We start from the raw sequence: 26,491 nt of genomic DNA on the forward strand, positions 1-26,491 counted from the left end.
CCTAATAAATAAATGCTGAAATATTTGTGTTTTAAAGAGGAAAAGCACAGCATGTGTGAGAGTGGGTTATGAGGATTTCTCACAAGATGTGACCTTTGAGCTCAGCTCTAAAGGAGTTCATAATAAGAGTCAGGCAAGAGGGAAGGGAAGGGTGTTCTAAGCAGAAAGAACAGTATATACACAGGCTTTAGGGAAGGTGGAAGCAAGGTATATAAGAGAGATGGAAAGAATATCACTGTGGCCAGAGCACAAAGAACGAAAGGAGATGTGGTTGGAAAAGTCAGGGACCACACAAGGCTTGTGCTCATATTTGGATCTTTGTCACAAAGGCGATGAGAAGCCACTGAGGCATTTGGCGGGCGTAACGAAAGGAGTGGTGTTATCACTCCAGAGGCTGTGTGTGGTCTTCCGTTACCAGGTTGTTCTTTCCTGAGTTCAGTAAGGGGCTTTTGCTAATGGAGCATCATGCTGAGAAAGACGAACTAAGGTGTATACACCAGGCTGAGAACACAGCTGGCTGCTCTGCCCAGGCCTGAGGGGTGAGCAAGCAGCTGGCGTGCACGGGTGAGTCTACTCACTGCTGCACAGTGCAAACGCCGTTTGAGACCTTTACACCATGGGTTGCTCGGGGTCTAATCGATAGCGAGGATAGCCTGCTGTTGACTTGGAAGCTTGCTTGCAGTAGGTCTGCTCACTTAGTAAAGATGAGTATTTATCTATTAGCTCAAGAGCTGAGTGACTTGTCACCAAAGATCAATGCGTGTCAGGCTTTTCACCTCCATTACAGGCACAGAAGAAGCTTTGCCTTCAGTCCAAAGAGAAATCTAGGTATAACCACAATTCTTCATCACCCTTAGAATAGAATCCAGAGCCCCTAGCTTTGCCTGCCAGGCTCTCCATGGTCTGATCCCAGATCCCTGTTTGACTTCAACTCACACCACTCTCCCCCATTTAATAGTTGCTCAATAAACACTTGTTGAACAGACAGATGTATGAACAGTGACTGTGTAATCTCAGGCAAGATATAGCCCATCTCTGATTTCAGTTTCTTCCATTCCAAAGGAAGTCAGTAGTCTGGGTTTTCTCTAGGGTCCTTTCCAGGATGAAGACTCTCTGAGATGCAGAACTGGATTCATTCAGCAAATACTTGCCAACGTCTCCTCCAAGCCAAATCCCATGACAAGGACCAGGGATGTGATGATAGATATCCCAACCCTTGAGATGTTTATTCAAAAGTAGAGACAGACACAGAGAGAATAATTTCAAAATAGATGGTACATGCGTGTGAACTTTATAGTCATAGGAACTAGGCATAATCCCAATTCTGACCACTTCCTTGAGCAAATAATCTCTCTGTGGTCCAGTACCCTCATGACTCAAATGGAAATAACGGTGCTAACTCATGGAATTTTGTGAGAATTAAATGAATTGATGTTACTGCTGGTATTGTCTCTGGCACAAAGAAGTGCCCCCCAAAGTGGGTGATGTTATCAATAAATGGTGATGATGACTAGCATCAACAATAATGTTCAGCACCCATGTCACTCTACCAGTTGTCTGTGGGTCTATATCTGTTCTAATGACTCAGTACACATGCTACTATGGTTGTAAAATATTTTAACTTGCCCCTGGAGTGCCATGGAGCAGAGAGGAGATGCATTTGATGTTCAATGGAGTGATGCATGCAAGATGTCTTGGAGAAAATATGAGGCCAGAGCTGAGCTATAACATAAAGAAAGGTAGTCCAAGCCTTCTCTGCTTCTACTTTGCCCTCTGAAAGCAGCCAGAAGGATCTTTCAAATACACACATCAGATCAGTTGATTTCTTCCTCACAATCAGTGCCTTCTTGTTGCACTTGGAATAGAATCAATGCTACTTACCATGGTTTATGAGGCCCTTCATGAGCAGCTCCCAACTTAAGCCACTTTCCCCTGTGCCAACCATACTCAGCCCTTGTCCCTACCCCAGGCTCTTTGCACTGGCTGTACTCTCTGCCCAACAGTGCACCTCCCATGCCTATCTCCTTTTCCTCAGCAGCTCAGATGTAATATCTGCAGAAAGACCCTCACCAAGTGTACTACCCAACATTGTTCCCATTCCCAGGCCTCCTACCATTTTTTGCACTGACATTCACTTTGCAAGCCAAAATCTTGCTTGTTTCCTCCAAATCTCTTGCTACTATTTGAAATTATCTCTAGGAGGACAAGGACTTTATCAGTCTTGTTGGCCCTCAAAGATTTTTTGAACAAATGAATTCCACACAATAAAGAATCACATCAGGTCACAGAGGATTTAAGTACAGAGAATATGCTGGATCATGGTGTCCACCACATCTGAGCATCAGGAAGAGAATAATGGTGTCTTATTTCTTCCTCTAAGACAGCTGTTTCTCAGTATTTTGTTTCCAGAAAACTTCTGTAGGAGGACACCCAACTAAATTAATAAAAAGTCAAGATTATAATTTCCAGTAATCCAGGTTGAGCACCATCATACGAGAATTCCAACTAGGCTAGCAGAAGCCCTCAGGGCATCTTTTTAATGAATAGCTAAACTTGGTGTTTAATTAGCTTGTCATCATTAGCCCCCAAAGCGTTTGCTCTTGTAAGCAGTTTTAACATCCCGCCTGCAGCCTTTGTTCCCTTGCATACTTGCTCAGGTCAGACATTCACTTATTGCCCAACTATTTCATGTCAGACACTCTGATTACCTTGACTAAGCCCCCAGAGTCAAGGCTCAGTTCAACTACAGCTTAGCACTGATCCAAGTTATTCAAAATTCTGACATTGTAGTATTTGGGTTTTAAAATACTACTTATAACTGGCAAGAAGTAATGCATAGGCATCCCTTTCTGAACCCAGCTGCCAATCTGATACTCTCTTCCTAATGGGATATGATGATCGGCACATGGCTGCTCCTCAAACCCAAATTAATGGCTGGACAAGCAGAAGACCCTCCTGCCCCACAGCCACCCACACCCATGCACATGGTGGTCAGTGGGTATTGGATTGGCACCACTCTGCTGGCTGGGGAAGAACAAAGACAATGGTTGCAGAAACTGAATTGCCACTGAAAAGACCCAGAAGGCAGGTGGAGGGGAAGCAGTACTTCTTCTCAGTTAAGCCCTGCTGTTGGTGAGTGGACTGGCGCAGCCTCCAAGCATCGTTCTCTCTCCCTTTGATGTCAAAATTGTGTTCTGACAGGTGGGAAGGAGAAGCCTGGCCAGGGCTAAGCTGCCTCCTGGGGTCTTCTGGTCCTTCTGACTGTTCTGGAGCCTGGGGGATTGCTTGGTGCCCCCTCACCACACACACATGCACATTCTTTAAAATGCAAAGTCCTATGGAACATTCTCTGCCTGAACAGGCAACACTTGAAATTACATGCTCCCCATGTCCAGTCTCTCCTTGCTCTAATCTGCCCTCTCATTGTCCGTGCTGACCATCTCATCCGCTGCTTAAAACCCTTCCGTAGTTCATATGCTACACCTGCTATGATCTAGACTCTGCCTATCTTCCAACATGCATGTACCCGTTATCCCAACCAAACTGAACTGGAAAAGGGGTGAACAGTGGCAAAATGGGGCTCTGCTAACCAGCCAACAGTATCGGATAAACCAGTTCTCAAACTTTCATGTGCATTCAGATCACTGGGGATTTGTCAAAATGCAAATCTTCATTCAGAAGGACTCGGGCAGGGCTCAAGATCCTGCATTTCTAACAAGCTCCCAGATGCTGTGGCTGCTTGCTCTTCCCTGCACCACGCATTGACCACCAAAGCAATTGACTACTACGGCTGTTTAACATAAATTTGTGTCGGGGGTGGGGGAGACTTTGCTGTATTCAAATTAGCTTTATTTTTAGTTTTTGGTAACTCTATAAAATTTTTGCATATCAAAAAGTCAATTTTGTATTGTTCAAGCTAATACAAGAGGCAATCCTTCAACAACTCCTAATGAAAACCAAAGCTCATGATGTTAGAATCCTAGCCAACTTACTTTGGCATAAAGAAGAGACAAGACATCAGATCAGAATTCCAAATGTGTCAACCCAAGGTTAGAGCAGAGCACAGCCTCACCCGTGTACTTTCCTGTCCCTTTCACAAAGTCCCGGCCCCTGCAGAGTCCCACCCTGTGAGGCACCCCGTGGCCCAGGAGACTTCTTACCGCATTTTTTAGTCTTGTAAGTTGGAGAGAAGAGTGCTCCACTGGGTTGCCTTCCACTTCCCTGCTCTCCAAAGCCTAGTTCTCAGAACATGCTGAAATTTCAAGGCCTGCTCTGAAGCACTGGCACATCCCCAGGTGATTTTGTAGGTTACCTGGCTGGAAGATGTTAGCAGATGGCAAGACATGTTTTGATTCTCATTAAGAAGCTTACTCAACAGTGAAGGGAGGTGTGGCAGGTCCCCCACCGCTCCTGGTTCTTCCACATGGCAACAGAAAAAGCCCCCTGCAGAAAGCTCTGGCAGTGTGTGTGGGCAGGAGGGAGGGAGGGACCTAATGAGCATAGGCCTGATAAACCTGCCTAGCCTGAGTCCTGCGCAGGCAGAGCACATTCACCAGCCCCTGCCTGCTGGTGCCCTTCTGATAGCAGAGCAGCTGCTGTATGACCATCTGCCACCATTGGCAAAATTCACAAGAAGTGAAAAAGCAATAAGCAAATAGGATATTTCAAGAGCAGCAATAACATGTGCTCCCTCCATGAGAAGCTCTATTGACTCAAGATGTTGAGAGTGTGCTCGGATCCAAGACACCATCCATCTAAGTGGGCACGGATGGGATATTGATGCTCATTGATTATGTTGCTCTGGTTGTCTAGCTGCCCTCTAGCAGGAGAGCTTTTAACAAATACCAGTGACCTATTCCCATCCCAAGTCAAAAATCAGAATGGCTGGAGCAGACATAGGTGGGTATTAAAAGCTCCCAGGTGATCAGGGTGCATGGGATGGTTGCAAGTCACTGTGTCAGAGGAGATTTGTTTCAAATATCAAAGCACCCTTTTTTGATCTCAACTTCTGAAACTGCACCTTTTTTTTAAATGCAGCACAGGATATTGGTAATAATAAATACTCTCTTATACTTTCAGAGTCACACATTACTTTATGTGTATTATCTTATTAGATTCTCAAATCAGCCTGTGGAATGTGCTAACGTGTCATAGGAAGGTCCATGCTGGGCATTCTTTACAAAAGACAGAAAGATGGAAACAACCTGAAACCTAGTGAAATGATGGTTAAATATGTTTTGGGGCATTCAAGCAATGGAGAACTCTACAACTATTAGGACAAATATAGGGAGGCCTATACATGTTGACTTAGAAAGATAGACACAGACTGTTTTTAAATTTGAAAAATGAAATTCAGAATCATAATTCTAAATTATTCCATCTTTTTTTTATTTTTTATTTTTTAACAACTTTACTGTAATTCTCTTGACATGTAAATACTATGTATATTTATGATCTACAACTTGATATTTATATACATATATACATATATATATACATACACATTTTTAAAAGATCACCACAATCAAGCTAAATAATATATCCATCATCATATAGTTACTATTTTATGTGTGTGTGTGTTAAAAAGGCTTAATTTAAGACTTTTACTCTTAACAAATTTCAAGTATGCAATACAGTATAGTTTACTGTCATCAGCATGCTGTATATTAGAGCTCCAGGATCTATTCATCTTGCATAACTGAAATTTTGTACCTGTCATTTCCCTGATTCAACCCCTAACAACTCCATTCTATGAGTTTGATTATTTTAGGTTCAACATATAAATTAGGTCATACAGTATTTATCTTCCTGTTTCTGGTTTATTTCACTTAGCATATGTCCTTTTGTTTCATCCATGTTGTCACAAATAGCAGGATTTCCTTCATTTTTATGACTGAATATGTATCCCACATTTTCTTTATTCATTCATCCATCAGTGGAAACTTAGGTTGTTCCCATATCTTAGCTGTTGTGAATAGTGCTTCACTCAACATGGGAATGCAGATATCTCTAGATTAACAGATTTCATTTTCTTTAGACATACACCAAGAATGGGATTTCTGGATCTTATTGTAATTTTATTTTTTAATTTCTTGATCAACTTCCATACTGTTTTCCATAATGACTTTCCAGTTTACATTCCCACCAACAGTATACCAGGATTTCCTTTTCTCACCCCTGCCAGTTCTTGCTCTCTCTTGTCTTTTTGATAACAGCCATTCATATTACCAATTTGAGGTAATATGTCTTTGCAATTTGGGTTTGCATTTCCCTAATTATTGATGATGTTGAGCACCTTTTTTGTACCTGTGGGCCATTTGTATGTCTTCTTTTGAGAAATGTCAATAAGTCCTTTGCCCATCAGATTACTTGTTTGTTTTTTGCTATTGAGTTGTATGAGTTCCCTATATATTTGGATACTAACCTCTTAACAGATACTTTCTGCAAATATTTTCTCTCATTCTGTAGGTTGCCTTTTCACTGTTTTGGTTGTTTTCTTTGCTGTGCAGAAGCTTTTTAATTTGTTACAATCCCACTGGTCTATTTTTGTTTTCATTGCGGGTGGGTTTCGGAGTCCTTACCAAAAAATTGTTGCCAAGACCATTGTCAAGAGACTTTTCCCCTATGTTTTCTTCTAATAGTTTTACAGTTTTAGGACTTACCTAAATTTTTCAATCCATGTGAATTGATTTTTGTATATGGTATAAGATAAGAGTCCAATTTCATTCTTCTGTAGGGGATATCCAGTTTTCCCAGCATCATTTCTTAAAAAAACTATCCTTTCCCCATTGTGTGTTCTTGGCACCTTTGTTGAAGATCAGTTGACCGTAAGTGTGTGGATTTATTTCTGGGCTTTCTATTCTGTTCATTGGTCTATGCATGTGTTTTTGTGCCAGTACTATACTATTTTGATTACTGTAGCTTTTAAATATATTTTGGAACCAGGAAATGTGATGCCTACAGCTTTGTTCTTCTTGCCCAAGATCGTTTAGACTATTTGGAGTCTTCTGTGGTTCCATATAAATTTTAGGATTGTTCTTTCTATTTCTGTAAGCATGCCACTGGAATTTCAATAGTGATCATATTGAATCTGTATATCACTTTTACTAGTATAGACATTTTAACAATATCGATTCTTCCAACCCATGAAAGCAGGATGTCCTTCTACTTATCTTTGTCGTTAATTCCCTTCATCAATGTTTTATAGTTTTCAGTGTACAAGTCCTTCATTTCTTTGATTAAGCTTTTTCCTAAGTATTTCATTTTTTTGATGCTTTGTAAATGGCATTGCTTTCTTAATTTCTTTTTTGGATAGTTCATTGTTAATACATAGAAATGCCGCCAGTTTTTGTCTACCAGATTTGTACCCTGCAACTTCACTGAATTCATTTATTAGTGAATAATTAGTCAAATAAAAAGCTAACAGTTTTTTGTTGTGGTTGAGTCTTTAGCATGTTCTACATATGTGGTCATTTCATCTGCAGACAGGTTTACTTCTTCCTTTCTGAGTTAGATGCCTTTTATTTCTTTTTCTTACCTACTTGCTCTGCCTAGGACTTCCAGTATAATGCTAAGTAGAAGAGGCAAGAGTGGGCATCCATGCTTTGTACTAGATCTGAGAGGAAAAGTTTGTTAGCTGTGGGCTTTTCATACATTGCCTTTATTATGTTGAGGTAAGTTCCTGCTATACTAGTTTTGGAGAACTTTTATCATGAATAGATGGTGAATTTTGTGAAATGCTTTTGAATCTATTGAGATGGCCATGTGGTTTTACCTTTCATTCTGTTAATGTGGTGTATCATACTGATTGATTTGCATATGTTCAACCATCCTTGCATTCCAGGAATAAATACTATTTGGTCATGGTGTATAATCCTTGTAACGGTGCTGTTGAATTTTGTTTCCTAATATTTTATTGAAGATTTTTCCATTTATGTTCACTAAGGATATATTGGCCTCTAGTTCTCTTTTCTTGAGGTATAAGCTTTGATAGCAGAATAATGCTGGCCTCATAAAATGAGTTTGGAAATACTCTCTCTTGTTCTTATTTTTGGGAAGAGTTTAAGGACTGGTATGATTTCTTCTTTGAATGATTGGTAGAATTCAACCAAAAAGCCATCTAATCCAGGAGTTTTTTTGTTGGGATATTTTTGACCATTACTTCAATCTCCTTATTTGTACACATCTGTGCAGATTTCTATTTTTGTTAATTCAATCTTGTTAAGTTGCATTTTTCTAGAAATGTATCCATCCATTGTTTTTTAAACCCTATATCTATATGTTTATGTGATTTACAAGCATAGATAAATATTTGGAGGATATATACAAAGCATTAATGGTTAAATTGCTTGAGCTGGGATTAAAGAGAGGTGGGGGGAAAACTATCAATTTTTCTTACTTCTCTTTTAGTTTCTTACAAAAATTGTACTTCCATACTGTTAAAAACAATCTATTTTAAAACCACTGCCTGCGATGACTTTCAAGGGAAATAATCATATCCACTTTTCAGAGGAAGCAATCAAGTCTCAGTGAGGTGGAATAACTTAGTCACATGGCTCAAAATCGGTGGCGCATTAGTTTGAACATATCTGTAAGCTATGTTTCACAAATTTTTTAAAAAGAGTTTTCAAATAAAGTAAGTAACAGGAGGAAAAGCTAGTTTACTGGAGCCCAGGTCCAGGACTCCCACATTGCCTGTTGCATAAGAGCTCAACAAGCAGATTGCTGATCTTCATGAAACAAGGAGGAAGTTGGGTCCTGCACAGTCTGATGGCCTGGGCAGGCTGTGCACGGGGGCCTAAGCCATCGGCTCTCTCTCCATCAGCACTGCTGCATCTTGCAGGCTGGCCAGTGTCCTCTCAGAGTCACTGGGCTGACTCAGGACCTCACAATTCCCTGCTCGCCCGAGGCCATGAGGAAGAGTTACTCAGTGCCCGTGGCAGCTGTTGGTGCAGCCAGGAGAGCACGTCTTCCCCGGAAAGTCAGTTCCGCTCCTACTAAGGGAAATACACTTTACATACGCTTTAGGGGAAATATCCTGAGATAGAGCCAGAACCAGATGGGCACTGAGCTTATTAAAGGCATGATTGTTACCAGAAAATATTTGAAAATATGTATGGGTATTTTTGTATATGTGTGTATGTCCTTGCATTTTATATACACACACATGTCTCCCTGAAATCCTTTCAATTATAAGGTTATCTTTCCAACTGTCCTGCAATATACTCTATAGTTTACCCTTATGTAGGGCAGAGATGCTGTACTTCACACCTTTAAATCCTAGATTGTTGTTCTTATGACTGTTTTTCCCTCCTGCCAGGTACAACTCATCCACTATAACCATGAGTTATATACAAATGTCACAGAAGCTGCAAAGAGCCCAAACGGATTGGTGGTAGTTTCTATATTTATAAAAGTAAGTGTCTTGCCTTCCTTCATTCTTTTCTTCTTGAGATTCCCACCCCAATTGCATTATCAGTTTGCAGACCCTGTTGGACCTTAGAAATAACAAAAGTGGTGCTGTTCATGCCCAGGAAAAGCTGAGGGTGGTGACCTTTATATCCATGAGGTTTGTGAGAAATGGAATCCTTTTCAGTGAGATGCAAAAACTATGGGCTCCATTTCAGAGCATCAGCGCCTGGAGATTCAGGCTGCTTCTGTCCTAGAAAAGAAAATGGTGCCATATCTAGGGGCAGGCTTCCAGTTTCACCTTATGCAGAAGAATCGGGAGGATGCAACAGAAGGGAAGGGGTGGCTCACTGATGCACCCCACAGAATTAAAATCCTGTCCGTCAGCTGCTCCTTGGAAAAAAGAGATAGAGGGGCAGTGTGAGATGCGCTCCCCTGAGGGCACTGAACTGACCAGCTCCCTCCAGCTTCCCCACAAACGCTCTGCTCTCACCTCCCCATCTCCTTCTTCCTCTCCATCTTCGGAGTCCCAGGGGGAAATGAAGCAAAGACCACTAACGCTGACTTGGTGACCTTCTAGGGAGGCTCCACATCTCCCTCACAGTCAACAACAAATCCCCAACCAAGCAATTATTGAGAAATAATCACCTTTAACATTTTGAAAGATGTGGAGTGAAATAGGCATGCAAACTTAAAAGAAATTGTCTTTCCAGTTGGAAAAAAAGAGGAAGAAAAGCAACATGTGGCCATTCCAAAAGTTGGTGGTCACTCTGCCAGCCCCTTGGGAAATCTGGACCAGACCACTAGAGGATACACCCCAGCTGGACTTGGAATCTGCTGAGGGTGCTCAATAGAAACCCAGCATTTGTCACCGGGGGTTTTAACAGAGTTCTTATGATGACATCATTGCTCAGAAGAATGGGCATGGGGGTCCACCCTGTGCACTACTCCGTCACATCCCCAAAAGCATCAGGCCCTTGACCTTGCCTGGTCATTCCTGTCCAGGTTCCCCCTAACCTTCTCTCCCTCCGCTGGGTTGGGTCAGGCCTTTCTGTGGTCTGGACAGAGCTGGATGCTGGGCAGGGGCATGTGTGACATGTTGTTGCCCCGGCCCACTGACCCCACGTTTCTCCAGCTTGTCATTAGCAAAAATGGGGAAGGGCTTTGGGCCAGGGAAGCATATTTTAGGCTACAATCCCCTCTTAATACCTGCTGTGACATCCCAAAGGAAATGGGCCCTGGTGCCAAGCCTGCCAGGAATCTGCTCTACACACCTTGGCATCCCCAGAGGCCCTGCTATAATAAATATGAATGCCAGGTGCTGAGATGTGTGCCTTACATATATCTTACCATTTAACCCTAATAATAAACCTGTGGGGCAGGCATTAGTGTCCCTATCTCACAGATGAGGAAAAGGGTCCAGATAATCTTTGGCTTTCCACCAAGGTGCATGTAGCTCTTAACAGTCCATCCAGGAAAGGAACCCAGGTCCTGCCTGACTTGAATACTAACGACTTTATTCACACCACATGCCTGCCCAAGAGAGGGAGGACGGGAGAAAGCAACTGAGACAAAAAAGAGAGAAAACGACATTCGAGATCATCTCCCCACGTTCCCCTGCTGCCCACAAGCACAGGGCAAGTTCCTATAACCCCGACCAGTCATCTCATGGCCCAGTCTTGACAGTGACAGCCAACTGGTGCATTCCACCTGGGCCACACTGGTGTCGTGAAGCCTGCAGATATGTCGCAATATTGTGTCATGCGTCTCCAGGGGTTCATCTCCCCACAGCTTTCCCAAAGCCAGGCCTTCCATGTCAGCCAACCAGGCTGCGCAGGTTGCCTGTCCTGTGGTGGGCACCTCGGCCTCAGCCCCTGCCTTTGCCTCACTTTGCTCAAAGTGCTTGAGTCAGTGAATGTCATCTTGGAAGCACAGGCACATTACAGCTGACAGGGTAACTGATACGCCAGGAAGTCAGCCTCCTCAACAGCAAACTACTGGAACTACTGGCTTGTTTCACAAGCCCTTGCAGGAATGCTCGCTCCACCGAGATTCCTGACGCAGCTCTTGGGTGCTTCCCTGCAGGTTATTGAGAGCAAATTACGCCCCAGCCCCTGAGGTCCGTGAAAAGATGGTGACTGACTCCTGCATCTTCACAGGCCAGTTTGGCCCCTAGGGGTGCCTCCCTTCCTTCCCTGAGCAAATCTGAAGCTTTCTGGCTAGATCTCAGAATATGCCACACATTTCTATCTTTATCCAACATAATCAGCTCCCAGATGCTTCCCAGTGAGTTTTTCAAGCTGCTACTTGTCATTCACTCATCCCAAATACCAACCCAGCTCGAAACACAGGCTGGCCCTGTGCAAGGCATAGAACCTAGAAAGCCCTTGGGCTCTCAGGGCTCACAGCCTCTGATGGTCCTCCCCTTCCTAGCTCCTTGCAGGGCAGACAGGAACAGAAAATGAGAGGCCTCACACCTAGGTCAGCTGAGCCCGAGAGATGTCACCCTGGCCAAAAGCTGAGCCATACAACGTTTGGAGTTGTTGGCTAAATTAAGAGACTTGTTTATCTGTGGATTTTATTTATCTCTGTCCCCGCCTAACCCCCCACTCTTCCCATGACCACAGGGAACTGAGATTTGGCTGTAATTGCTGCTCAGTCACACACCATTAACTTCCCACTTAAGCTCACTTATACCAAGTACATACTTTATCCTCTGTCCCACACAGCCAACCCATTGGAGCCCACAAATCATCTGTGTGCACTTTGGAAATTTTCCAGTTATTTTTAATCAGCTCAAAAGGGTCCAGTCCCAGCATTAGCACTGCCCAGACTCACCAGCTACCAGGAGCCAAGGCACCTGATTAAGAGACATAGCAGATTCCTTACCTGCCATGAATATATATTTTTGGCTCTTCTTCCATGGGGTGCATTGGCTCAGTCTGCTTCAAGCTATCTTTTAAATGGCTGAAGAGGATGTCAAAATAGAAGTTTAATTTGGCACTAAAGCTTCTGGGGAGCAACAGTGTTCGAACTGCGACTTTTCTCCACTTGGGTGTGGGTTTTACAAACCCAACCGAGCGGTATAACTCATCAAGCTCCCAGGGTGTGTGTCTCCCCACAACACCCCCAGGAAACTGTGGCAGGGGAGGAGAGACAGCTGGAGTGAAAATAAACTGTATGTGCTTTCTCCAGACGAAAAATTACCTGTTGCTTATGTAATAATAATAATCATCTGCTGCAGTTTTTCCAACCCTCAGAATAAATCAGATTTAAAATGCTTATGTGTCACAGCATCCGATTAGCAGCTGAGGCATAAATGACAGAGCCGAGCAGAACTGAGTGAGATAGGAGAGAAATGATAGGATGAGCAATGGTTCCCTGGAAAAGGCTGAGTAAAGGGAGAGTTGTTCAGCAAACAGCGTACAGTTACGTGGGGGCACGTCACAGTCTCCAAACAGTGATCGCCTGGCTTAAGCCCCTTGAAGCTTGGCTTGTTCTCCCAAAGAAGGAATTTAGAGACCTAAGCACATGAGCATAAAATGGGAACTGATCTCTGAACATCTAATACAATGTTTGGCCCCTAATAGGCACTTGGTAAATAGTTATTAGATGTATGGATGCATGGACGGATGTATGCATAGATGGATGATTAATTAGCTCAATGATGTGACTTATGATATATTCAATTCATGTAATAATGAGCAGTATTAATAAGGTTCTATGTGATTTTTTTCATCTCCTGATGCCTATGTTCTGAGTACTCTTTCTCTCTCACTTTCTATTTAGATAACTCTTCCTTTCCTGAAATGTCACTTCCTACCCCCTGTTTAAAACCCTTTGTATGGTGGCTCCCCATTCCTACAGAATAAAGTTTAAATGTCCTAATGTGATGCTGAAAGCCTACCATGAGCCAGCCCCTTCCTTCCTCTCTAGCCTCCCTCTCCACCACCCGCCATACCCTCAGCTGCAGCTGCAGTGAAGTCCTAGCTCTCACGCCCCCATGTCCACCCATGCACAGCTCCTCTGACTTGCACCCATCCTTCCAGACTCAGTTCATGCCTTAGGTCCCCAGATTCCCATATGGGTGGTCTTCCTCTACTATCATCACACCCATGACTCTATCATAGCACTGTTCACACTATATTATAACCATTTGCTTACTGACCTCTCTTCTTGTAGACTTGGGTTTCTGGAGAACAGATCTGTATATTTGATCTCTGAATTTCCAGCCATCACAGTGTTTGGCACATGGTAGGCACATAGTAAATATGAATGGGTAAGTGAATGCATGGAGGTTAGTACTGCCCAGTCATTAATATTTTCTTTTCTCTCCTAGGTTTCTGATTCATCAAACCCATTTCTCAATCGAATGCTCAACAGAGATACTATCACAAGAATAACATATAAAAGTAAGTTTGGTTCAATTTCCTATAAAGCAATGATTCGGTAACGGTTAGTCCTGTCTGAAGGCAGAAAGCCATAACTGATGATCTCCAAGGGCCCCTTTCAACTTCATGATCCTTTAATTCTCTAGAAAGTCACTCTGGAGAGTCAGGATTGGCTGAGCAGCAGCTCATTTCAAAAGGAAGTCCCCGAGGTGCCTTTGTCATCCATGCCTGTCTTAGGTGATAATGATTATGGTGATGGCCGTCGTTATCCCTGGACTGGTAATGAGCTGGGGGCTATACTCACTGACAGACTCCACCAGGTCAGCTGGCCACATCCGAGGCTTGCCAATCATGTGATTGAAGGAGCATTTGCCGGGCACCTCGGATCCAACCTCAGCACTTCCAGAGGCCCTCAGGCTGGCTCAGGTCTCCCTCTCTGTGTGCTGGTGTTCCTGCCAGGTGGGTGCAGGGTGGCATCTTCCTCCCTTCCTAGGTGTGACCCACTGATCTAGAGGACTCTGTCCAGTTCTTTTGGTTTCTAGAGTGTTTTACCCCCAGAATCCTAAAGCAGAAGAGGCTACAGTGCAAAGTTGAAATGAGAAGAGAGGAAAGGGTGGTGCCATCTCCCATGGCAATCCCAGAAGCTGCAAGATTGGGAGACAGTTCTCTGAAATGACATACACCAAAAAATGAAAGAAGTCCGTTCAGGAAAGAAATCTTTTTAACTAATAAGGAGTGAGCAGGAAAGTGGGATTCAAGTCCTGACTTTGTCTCTTAGCAGGAACATCCTCTTATGATTTTGTTTCTTCATCTGTAAGGTGAACTTCAGGTTTCTAAGGTCCTTCTGGGCCTAGGATTCTAAATCAAGCAATAGTTCAATGATGATTTCCCAAAAGTAAAAGGCAGCATGCAAACATTCCAGCATCCCACATCTGCTTGGCGTCTCTTCCACCAAGTGAGGCGCTCAGCTTTGTCTGCAGCTTCTGCCTCCACGGTGATGTGGAAAAGGCAGAGTGAACGCTTTCAGTCAGTCTGCTGCTGCTCTCACGTCGGTCTGCCGGACACAGAGGATGAAGAACCCTTCCACTCACTCAGCAAACATTCCCAGCACACCTTCCCCATGACAGACACCAGGCGAGGCTCCTGGAATATAAAGATGGGCCAAACACCAGCCCTCCCCAAAGGTGCTCCCTGCCAAGTCACTCCATATGAAGAGGCTGCAGTGTGGGGAAGTGGGGGTGATGAATGAGCCTGGGGAATCACACTCCACCTAGATGGACATCACCTAGAAGAATGTGTTGTCCCCGAACCACCTGGCCTTCTTCATCAGTACCTGCGGAGTCCTCCCTAAGTGCACACTTAGATTGCTCAGCTAAGGAAGACATTTCTGTCTCATGTGCAAATAGCGTATTTTATAATTGCCCATAAAAAACTATTAGTCTTTTAACTTTTTTGATTAAATAGCATAAGATTTAAATAAAATGTCTTCAAATAATCTTGAATTTGCAGTTTAGAGACTCCGAAAAGCTGTGAAATCACACCTTAAGCCCCAACACACTATCTAACAGACTGCCAGCTGCACAGTCAATCATTAGTGGGACTTTCCTCCCCAGCCCATTGCCAGCATTGGTCTGATTACAATTAAATGATGTGGCTGCTGCCAAAGTTGAAGGCATCCACGTGGCTCTGTGCTATAGAAGGTGGCCTTCCTTGGGAGCGGGTATTGATTCTGGTGCAAATAGGGGCTGGATAGCCAGAGTGACTGGTCTTGTTGGGACCAGTGATGGATGGCCATTTTGTGGCTAAGGGACACTTCAACTTCATCTATTTTAAATTAGGTTTCCCTGCTGACTGCCACCCCCATCAAGTCCATAGGAGCTGAGGAGGACACATTTGCTAATAGCTAAAGTGACCACGAGTGTTAAAACCCACAGCCTTCATCCACTTACTCACCCTGCAAATACTTGAGTGGCTCCTCAGTGCCACAGGATGGAGAGAGCAACAGAACATGTTTCCTGTCCAGAAGGTCCTCATTCTTTTGCTGGGGAGACAGACAGAGCATAATGCATGATAAAGATTTATAACAAGTCCGATGTTAAAAATATGGCAAGAACTCTTTGGGAAATGTGCTGAGGATTACATGGCAAAGTTGCTAATAACCAGTCATCTCTTCAGTCCTCATTTGAATGGCACCTGTAAACAGGTGCCATTCAAATGAGGACTGAAGGGAGAGGGAGAGAGAGAGAAAGGAAGAGAGGGAGGGAGAGAGGGCGAGAAGGAGGGAGGGGATTGCAAGCATAGAGGGCAAGCAGGGCATCCAGACGACTATGAGGAGTGCGAGGGGAGGACTCTGCCCTCATCAGCCTTCTAGCTCAGCGTCCAGCAGTGAACCCAACACACACTGGCGATGCCTGAATTACTGAGGAGACTGGATGACCCCTGTGGTAGCTGTGACAGGCACAGAGGGAGTGGCTTGAAAGATGGTTGGAGCCAGATCTTGAAGGATCTTGATGCCACGCTGAGTTTATACAGAAGAGATGTTTTTTGAAGAAATGCCCTCATCGCCTCTACAGATACTGTTAGAGATGCAAACAGAAGCAAGCAGGAGCACCCGTCTCTGTCCCTCATCATCTATGTGTCAGGGCCAAGGAAAAAGAACGGGAACTGGAGCAGGAACTCATACGGGGAGAGACAACTGCTTTAGGCCCCCTAATCACATGTGTTTTGGGCTCACATTCGGGGAATAATGGAGGTGTTCCTGGAGGCACCTTTATCACACACCTGAGAGAGGAACGCTGCAGGGATAATGACGGCCCTGGCGGGTGGGCACGGCCCAGACACCGCCGTGCCCAGACACTGTGCCTGAAAGGGATTGATTTGCTCAGCAGGCAAGTGCCAGCCCTCTGCTAACCTCCCTGAGGTAGCCCGGCCTGCCGAAGGTTGGCCGGGCAGCAAGCCGGGGACGTCCTGAAACAGGATTCATTCACCGGGACACAGCCGTGGGTGGGGAACGCAGCCGGGAAGTCTCTCCAGAGCCTCTGCAGGAGGGGCCCATTATGCTGGCATCAGCCCCTGAACTGCAGCAGAGAGGGAGAGAATGCCACCTGCCCAGGGGCGTGTAACTGAGCACCCCGCTTCCATACTTCTAAGCAAGATAGAAGGAGAGTGGCCTCCCGCACTGCCTGCCAGCCTCACTACCCGGGGACACCTGACCTCAACCAGCCTGTTCTCCTGCTGCCACCCTGAATTTCACCCAGTGGAGCTCCAGCTCGCCTTCCTTAGACATGGCACCCACTGTGCAGCATGCCGGGCAGTAAGAGTATGAAAATGACACTAACGAGCCCCTTCTGCACTCCAGGCTCTGTGCCAAGAGCTTTAGGTGCAGCACCTTGCCTAGTGCTCACAAAGCGCCCACCTTCCAAGTACATATGACAGCGAGCCTGGTTTACAGATAGGAAACCAGGGCTCTAAGAAGTGAAGCCCTGTGACAAGGACACACATCTAGTAAGTGGCTGTAAAAGTCAGCACCTTCTGCATAGTACACAAGCATGCAACCACAAGCATTGACTTCTCACTGCAGCCCTGTGGTTCGGCTGGGTGGCCCTGCTTGAGCTGCAGGTCTGCAGGGCAGCCTGGCTCCACCAGACTCTCATTTCTCTGGGATCAGATGGATACCCAGGACAGGTGCTGTTGGTGATCAGAAACATGTGACGTTACTTCAGGCCGAGGCTTGAAACACACACACATCGTGTCTATCCACTTTCCTTTACCCAAAGCAAGTGACCTGTCCAAGCCCAACATCAAAACCCTCCCCAGGAGGTGGGGTTTGGGAGTGAGTGAACGCTTCCTGAACAATAATCTACTCACCCATAGTGGGACAAGGAGGAATCAAACATAGGTCGTCTGGGGACTTTGCTATACTCTTACCTTCTTATCATGCAACCTCCCTAAGGAGCAAGGAAAGTTTTGGCTCTGGGATCTTAAAACTAGTCATCATGCTGATACTTTCACATGACATGAAACTTGTCATGTACGTTTTTCTGTTAATTCCAACTTTTTTGAGTTTGAGGAGCTATGTCTGCTTTTTGCATTTGTTTCTACTTGGAAAGCAACCACAGAACTCACGGGTACTTTGAAAGTTCAGGCTCATCCCATCCTAAGCTCTCTGCCGCTCCTGCCTGTCCTTGACCTGGGGCTAACAGTGGAAATCAGTGTCCTCCTGAAGGACGCAGTGGCACTGCCCTTATTGGCACACAGAGTCCCCAAACGATGCACAGAGCTTGGTTCTGGATGGGGTCAGTCTTCCCTTCAGTCTTTCCCTCAGAGGCCATAGAATGAGAAGTCACTCTGAGACTGTGAGCAGAGAGTGACATGATCTGTTGACAAAAGCTCATTCTGGTGGCTTGGTTGAGACTAGACTAGACCACAGAGGGTCAAGGGTAATGTTGGAAGACGACTGCTGCAAGCTAAATGATGAGACGGTGTTGGTCGTGACCAGGCTACGGGGAGGCAGTGAGAGATGACTAGGGTATTTCAAAGGAAGAGCCAGGAGATATCTTGATAGATCAACTGTGTGATAGGAGAGAAAGACAGGAGTCGAGGATGAGCATAAGGCTGTTCACCTGAGCAGCTGGAAGGAAGGCACTGCCATCAACCAAGCATGTGGGTGAAGCATCTTTGTGGTGCGAAGGGAATCAGAAGTTTCAGACATGTTAAGTTTGACGTGTCTATTGGGCATCCAGGAAGAGTTGTGGACTAGGCAGCAGGATATGTGAGTCCGGATTTCAGGAGAGAGAATTGAAGGTACGAATATGGACCTCGCTGGGATCCAGATGGCATTTAAACCTGGGTGAAATAACGAGCGAGTGCAAACAGAGAAGAGAGGCCGGACGTCCTCACTCTTGAAAGAGCAGCTCAGATCCCCATGACTTAGGGTGGTAAATCACTTCTAAAGGTATCTCTTGAAGCCCACCAAGGAAGAGGCTCCAGTGTGCCTGTCTCACCAACCAGCTGGGGAGGTGCAAGGAGGCAGGAGCAAGTACGGAAGCAAGGCAGGTGCAGGACGGCAGCCATGTGGGACACAGTCCACTTGCGTGGTCTGAGCATAGATTAGACGAGTAGGGGGAGAAAGCAATTGTGCAAAATCATTCTATTGAGCCAATTAAGATCAATGCCAAGGAATCTGAGGAAAAGATGGAGAATCTTACCAAAAGAACTGGGAATTTTGGAAGCCAGTTACCATGCTGGTGAAATCACCATACTTACAGAAAGTGGTGTATTCAAGTAATGAGAGATGGAACTAAGTGGAGCTAGGCAGGGCTCCTGGCTCTACCACTTCCTTTACTGTGTAACTTCAGGCAAGTGTCTTAACACCTCTGAGATAATTTCCTCATCAGTAAAATGTGAATATTAACACTGATGTTGAGAGGGCTGGAGTGAGGATTAAACGAGGTAATGAGTCGGTTGTCTAGACAATGACTGGTGTAAACTAGGGCATAATTTTGTATGTTCCTGAATTGCTCTACAGTACATGGTGGTCAAATCCAGCTGCCTGCAGGGTGGGAAGCAGGTCACCTTGATAGTAAATAATATTCAAGGTGAATACAATACTGGGCTCACAGCCACAGACTTGGCTTACTTTAAATGAAGCACAGCCCCTGTGTGGGAATCCGTGCAGTGACGATGATGGCCCAGTGGAGTTCCTCTACTTTCTCTGGACGCTTGGATTTCCTGTGTCTGAGCAAATCTTATAAAACACTCTCACTAACGCAGACCGACAATGGAAGAGACAAGCCTGAGTTAATTTCAACCTGAATTTAGAAAGCCTTCTAAAGAAAATCCATTTTATTAAAGTTGAATTCCCCTTCAACAGATTGAGGGTCAAGACCTGAAATTGTGACACTGAAAAATGGATTTTCTGAATGGAGGAGATATCAGTGATTTATTCAAAGTATTTTAATTTTTTAATGTAATATACAGGAATAACATCAATATACCTCCATTTTTTTTTACCTTGTGTTAATTAATTAGCAGGCACAGAGTCCCAGTTGCAGAAAAGATAACATTCTTACCATTGTAGTATCCACCTGATTTCGTCCAGCTAGCGTAATTTTTTAAATAGAGATTTTTACAATGTTTTCAAGTGGTGAAAGCAGTAACTAATGGAGTGCAAAGAGCCTTCTTAAATGGGCGAGAGGGAGTAGTTACTAGAATGCTGCATATAAATGAACTGCTTTCTGCCCATGTGCTACATGGGTATATCCTTTTGCTAGCTTCCTTCTCTGTCAGTCACGTACCCCATTCAGTTCATAGGTAGTAAACACAATGATGACCTTCAGTCCAGTAAGAATTCAAGAGATCACAGATTCCAAATTTTTAAAGATCTGGCTATTGTCTTGATCTATTTCCTTGAGGAAATAAAAGCAAACAACTGAAGACATTTGGAGCCCTTTTAAACATGGTATTCTGACACTCAGCCCCTTAAAGCATTTCTTTTCCATCTCACCTGTTTATAATTTGCTTTAGCCCCCTACCCCAACCTCAGCTATAAGATGAATGGTTAGACAGACAGAACAACTTGTAACTGCGGCTCCTTCTCAGTTCCTTGGGAAGTGTGCCCACCCGCTCCTTCGAGGGATGCGGTGTTAAATGTGATGAAATATCACCAGGGAGTTTAAGCATATTGCTCCTGGTGTCTTTCTCTATGCTTAATTGAACTTGTACTTTCATTCCAAAGGAAGGGCTTTGGAAATGTTTTCACAAAATGAGAAATGCAGCACACCGCTTCCCACACTGCAAGCTAAGTGGTACCTCAAGTAAGCCAGGAACAGAAAAGGAGTGGCTAGCCTCTGTGAATCCAATTCTCAGAGGCGCTTTTTTTCCCTTTATTGCTTGTGTAGAACAAAAACAAAAACAAAATCATATTACTTTATTCTTCAGTAATTGCCTTTTTTCATTTAGGTTGAATTTGCCTCAGATTCAAAGAGGAAATGTCATTCCATATGAGAAAATTGCCAAATAGTTCCATATTGATCAGAAGCAAGTCCAGTATTGATCTCTGGAACTGCCAGACTTTTTTCTCATTGTCATCATTCTCTTTGAATAAGAACTTCATAAGCAGGAAGCCGGGTGATGTTAAATCTCATCAGTGGTCCACATAAGTCAACACAGTGCATTTAAAGCAGGCTGCCTTTGAAGCTAGACTGAGGGAAAGAGCCCTCCACTATGCGGTCGAGGCATTTCATCACAGTGTGTTTCTCTTAAAAAAAAAAAAGAAAGAAAAGGTCAGCTTGGGAGTTGTGTCCCTGACTAAGAACTCAGTATAACATAAATCATAGATTCAGCAAAAGTATGTCATAAAATCAAGAACAAAGCTGTCAATTTCTGCAGTCATTTGAAAGAATGAAATTGCTCTCTAAACTGTGCATAACTATCCTATACCTATTGATTATCCAAGGGGTCTTCCTATACGATAATAATATAGCCAACACGTAAAAACTACAACACTGTCATGCCAAAAATTTGACCTACTGAAGATAAATTTGTCTACATAAGCTTGTTTATGTTTTGAGACTATAGATTTTTTTTTTTTTTTGAGCTGAGGTTGGCTTTAACAATTATCCAGAATGTCTGGGGCCCATAGAAAGAGGGCACATGACATACCCATGAAGGAACTGGCAAAGCCACAACTAGAACTTAGACTTGAATTAAGACTCCTTCTTGAAGTCTATAGCTTTGCCCTCTATACATTATACTTCCGTATGATGGTGATAGATGATGATAGATGATGATAGATAGATGATAGATGATAGATAGATAGATAGATAGACAGATAGATAGATAGATAGATAGATAGATAGATAGATAGATAGACAGATAGACAGATAGATAGATATAGATAATAGATAGATATAGATAGATAGATGATCAATAGATAGATAGATAGATAGATAGATAGATAGATAGATAGATAGATAGATGATAGATATAGATAGATAGATGATAGATACAGATAGGTGATAGATAAGATAAATAGATGATAGATATATAGATGCCCTCACATGAGAGACAGACAATGATGGTTATGATGAAGATAGATGATAGAGAGACAATAATTCTTTATAAAATTAGCCATGAAAGTCTGAACTTCTGCCATCACTTCCTTTCAATAAATATCTTTAAAGCAAGCAGAGGCATGTGTGATCACCCCACTGACCTCTGAACTTCACCCCAAATTTGTATCTCACTATTCATAAAAACTGTGACCCCTAGATCTCTGCCATCCTTACTGATTAATAGAGCCAGGAGAATTTAGAAAGCAGAATCAACCTTCCAGTGCCTTAGTTCTTAGCTTCTTTCTATCTGTTAGCACTCAGAGGATGACACAGACATGCACAAACCAGTGGCTGGCAGCTGGCTGCTGCATGGACAGGACAGTCTGGGGTGATTAGTTCCTGGCCTCGTCAGCTCTAGAAGACACCCCAGTGCTCCCTGAAACTAGAGCTGAGGGCCGCTGTGCTTGCCCACATTCTTGCTTGCCTCTGTCCTCCCAACTACACCAAGTAAGTCTCTTTAGGGAGGAAAGATGTAAACTGGTAGCCTGTGATTCTCCAAGTGCACTCCCTAAAAGAGAGAACACTGGTGTGCTGGCAGCCTTTCAGGCAGAGAGGTGAGTCATGAGGAAAACGTTACATGTTAAGTGCATCTGATTTCAGCAATGTAAATGTGGGGGGATAGGCCTGTGGTGTAGAAACAGTCACGCTATGTGGATACAGGAAATAGGCTCAGTCTCAGCCTGATATCCTGAGATATGATATATATGGCAGTAGAGGTGGGCAGCATGTATTTACACTAATGGTACGGACTGGAGCCTCAGATTTTTTCCCCATCATCTGACAGATAGTGCCTCTTCCTACCTTAGTTTCCGTCCAGCCCCACCAGTAGGTGGAGCTGCGGTGGCGAAACCATTTCATTCATTCCTCTAACGTTTGTTGCGCCCTGTATGTGGTGGACTCCACGCTGGGGCTTAGGGATTCATCAATAAGAGATGGGAACCCTTATCCCAAGCTCCAGCTTAGTGGTGACATTCAAATAATAAGTTATTGTTGTCAAGCTAATTTAGTAACTGTGGTGAAGAAGGAAGGCACTAACCCAGCTGGGGTGAGCCAGGAGGCCCCCAGGAGGCCCTGCAGCGATCAGCGCCATAAGCTAGGCAGCAATGCTGCAGGAAGGAAGGAGAGACAGCGATGCTGCCCGGCATCACTGAGTGCTTACCGAAGGCTGCGCCATGTGCCAAGCACTTGAAAAGTGTCATCTCTTTTGTTCCTCAAACCTCTGTGAGGCAAGAACTCTATCTTAGCTCAGGTTGCTATGATGAAGTACCATAGCATAGACAGGTACCTTATAAACAACAGAAATTTACCTCTCATAGTTCTGATGGCTGAAAATCCGAGATCAGGGTGCCAGCATGGCTGGGTTCTGGTGAGGGCCGACTTCTGGGTTGCACAATTCTCGTATCATCACACCTCATATGGCAGAAGAGCCAAGAGAGCTCTCTGACCCTTTCATAAGGGCACCAATGCCATCATGAGGACCTCACTACCTAATCAGCTCCCAAAGGCCCCACCTCCTAATCCTGTCACAGTGTGGGTCAGGACTTCAGCCTGTGAACTTGGGGGGACACAGACATCCAGCCCTCAGCCTAACCCCACCATCTTCATACTGCTGCTGTGGAAACGGAGGTTCCGCTGGCCACCTGCACCTCCAACGTTGCATGGACAGTGAGCAGCAGAGTCAGCACTCAAACTCAGGTCTGAGGCTGCAGTCCACACTGTTCACACTGGGTCTTCCCAAGTTCTGTAGCGTGAGGAAATAAAAAGGGTACAAGGTGAAGTATGAATATTAGCAAGATTCATGGAAAGAACAAAGTAGCAAATGAACGTCAGGGTGAGGGTAGAAGCCACCCACATTCTCTGATGCTGTTGCATCTCGAAGGGGGTGTGGATGAAGCGGAATCTCCTGGCAGGACCACAGCTGGACCAGTGTGGGATGTCAGTGCAACAGAGATTTGGAAGCACATTGTTATCTTACGGTGTGGGTTAGATCCATGAACATCGCCTCTTGCTCCTAGCCTGTCCCCCACACGCCAGCCCTTTCTTTAAATGTGGATGCAACATAAAGGCTGGTTATAGTTTCAGAGAAACATAAATGTTCTTTTTCTTTACTCCAGTCATGCCTGGAGTGCCCCTCATTCTACCACCTCCTTCTTCCCTCCTCCCCACCACCCCAAATAAAATAAAATACAATAATAGTGGCATGCTAGAGTACCCAATATGCTCTGCGTGCAAGCTTGGTTAAACAAATCACATTGACCTTTAATAAAGATGTGCCCAATGCTTCCTTCTCTCATTCAGTATGTTAATCTTCAGGCCAAACCACCATCAGAGCAAGCATCACTAAGTGCAAATCTGATCATGCTACTCCCCTGCTTAAAACCCTTCAGTGGTTCCGCATGCCTACAGGATGAAGCTCAAACTCCCAACAGCACAGAGAAGGACCTCCCAGGTGTGGCCCGTGCTGACCCCCCAGCTTCATTTCTCACAACACCCCTCCCCCTGCATCTCACCCACTCACTCTCTGGCCACAGGTAGTGTGCACAGCTCTCTCCATCCTTAGCTCTTTTTTCTAGCATGAATGTCTGCAGAGCCCTTGACAGCCACCCCCTCCCAGCCCCACCCTAATTACCACCTATCATTAAAGATGCAGTTCAGGTCAGCTCCTCGATTAATACTTTCCTAAGTCCCACACCAAGGAAAAAGTGACAACCTCTCAATGTCCCCAGTGCAGATCTATATCACTGTCTCTGTGGTTCCTTTTGCTGCGTTCACATAAGTCCTGCTCACCCACACCTAGCTTAGTGCCTGACACATTAGTAGCCAAAGAAACAGAATCAAATGGTGGATATTCATCGTGAGCCCATTGTGCTGTAGCCTGATCTAACGCCCAAGGACCAGTGCTTTGGTGAGTGCCATGGGCACCTAGCTTTGTCGTGGAAGCATCTGACCACACAGGCCACAGTGCAGATCCAGCCCAGACACGTCCCAGTCACTGCGTCACTCTTGGGCTTGTCCCGATCCCCTGGTGTCTTGATGGAAAAGTGGAAACATTTAAGTAGAAATTGAAAGGAAGTTACTCCTCCCAGGGTTGATCTCCAAATCCAGCTTGGCCAACCCTCTCTCATGGGTATTTTGTGGACTGAGCCCTGGAGAGGTTCAGTTACCCCACCAGGGCAGCTGGAGGCTGGGAGGGGCTGTTTGGAACTGAGCAGGCAAACAGTGGTTTTTATTTACATCATTCCAAACCACTGAATCAGTTGATTTGTTCTTAATTTGGTTGACAAGTGGAAAGAACACTGAAATTCAAGTTCCCTTGGCAGAGATGGCTCTTATCAGAGAAACTTAGTAAGTAATTTCTGGAAGAAGAGATGGGGAAGGAAGGAGGCCTTTGCCCAGAAAAATGTATTGGCAGCATCAATGCTCAGGATTGAGAGGTAGGTAGAGGCTGGGCCAAGGTGCACCCATCACCACCTGCTGTTAGGGTCTACATATATTTATTTTGCCGTTTGTTGTCTGTCTCTTCAACTAGAATGAGGGGAGGCATGGCACAGACTTTGTTCACTGCTCTATCCCAGACCATAACCCTATGCCCAGCATAAAGAAATGCTGAACATCAGTGAACAGTTGATGAATGAATGAGTGACCTCAGTCTGGAAGTCATTCCAGTCTGCCGTCACCAGCTAGCTCTGTGACCTTGGGCAAGTTACTCTGCCTCTCTGATCTTCAGTTTCTTGTCAATGAGGATGTTATTATCTAGGCAGTACCCATGAAGCTCCAGCTGTATGTGAAAATCCTCTTTTACCATTATATATGGACAATACTAAGCCTGAGAGTTTATATCAACTGTTGAAGAGTTAGTCCTTTCCCAGTGGGAGTTAGACAAGTGGATGAGGGAACATACGTGATTCTAGGGGCACTGGGGGAGCCAGCCTCATCCCTCATCATCACTCACTCACATCAACGTTGTGGGCCTGCCACATGTTCTTCAGGCCTCCTGGATCCACAGGGTGGACACTCACAGCAAACCGGGGGATACACGGCCTGCAGAGTCAGAGATCTGGGGTATAAGGGCAGTGGAAGCCATGAATGCAGACAGGCTACATTAGGAGGACAGTGTAGTGAGAGAAGAAAGAGCCTAGGACTGATCCTCGGGACGTGTCAGCATGGAGAAAAGCAGGCAGCAGTCAAGAGGCAGCAGCAGAGCCCAAGAAGGAATGGCTGGGAAATAGGGATACCAAGTGTGGTGTTTCAGGAGCCAGGGAATAAAGTGTGCCAAAGGGGAGGGATCCTAGGGAGACGAGGAAACGGGGAAAAGTTTGTTGAAATTTACTGATATTTGTAAGTTCCAGTACATTACAGTTTTGATAAAAATACAACCAATGCATTGAATTAAAAAATCAGAAGGAAATAAACCAAAATGCTAATGGCAATTGTTTTGGATGATGGCGGTTGTTATTATTTTCCTTTTCCTTCTTTTTTCCATATAGTCTGATATGTACTTCTATTACTTTAGTCATTGAAAAAGGATATTTAATAACAAAAAGTATGTAAATGTGAATACCTCAAATAGATGTCAGA

At 44.5% G+C, this 26,491-nt stretch overlaps 1 protein-coding gene across 1 annotated transcript in view; it reads left to right on the forward strand.

Moving 5' to 3' along the window:
* Positions 1–26,491, forward strand: part of CA10 (carbonic anhydrase 10) — a 462,952-nt gene that overhangs the window by 430,535 nt on the left and 5,926 nt on the right. The window contains exons 5-6 of the mRNA XM_036999163.2: positions 9,320–9,415; positions 13,748–13,820. Coding sequence (XP_036855058.1) covers positions 9,320–9,415; positions 13,748–13,820 — 169 coding nt within the window. The remainder of the gene's footprint in view (positions 1–9,319; positions 9,416–13,747; positions 13,821–26,491) is intronic.

This window comes from Manis javanica, chromosome 4 (assembly GCF_040802235.1).
Source record: "Manis javanica isolate MJ-LG chromosome 4, MJ_LKY, whole genome shotgun sequence".
NCBI classification, from domain to species: Eukaryota; Metazoa; Chordata; class Mammalia; order Pholidota; family Manidae; genus Manis; species Manis javanica.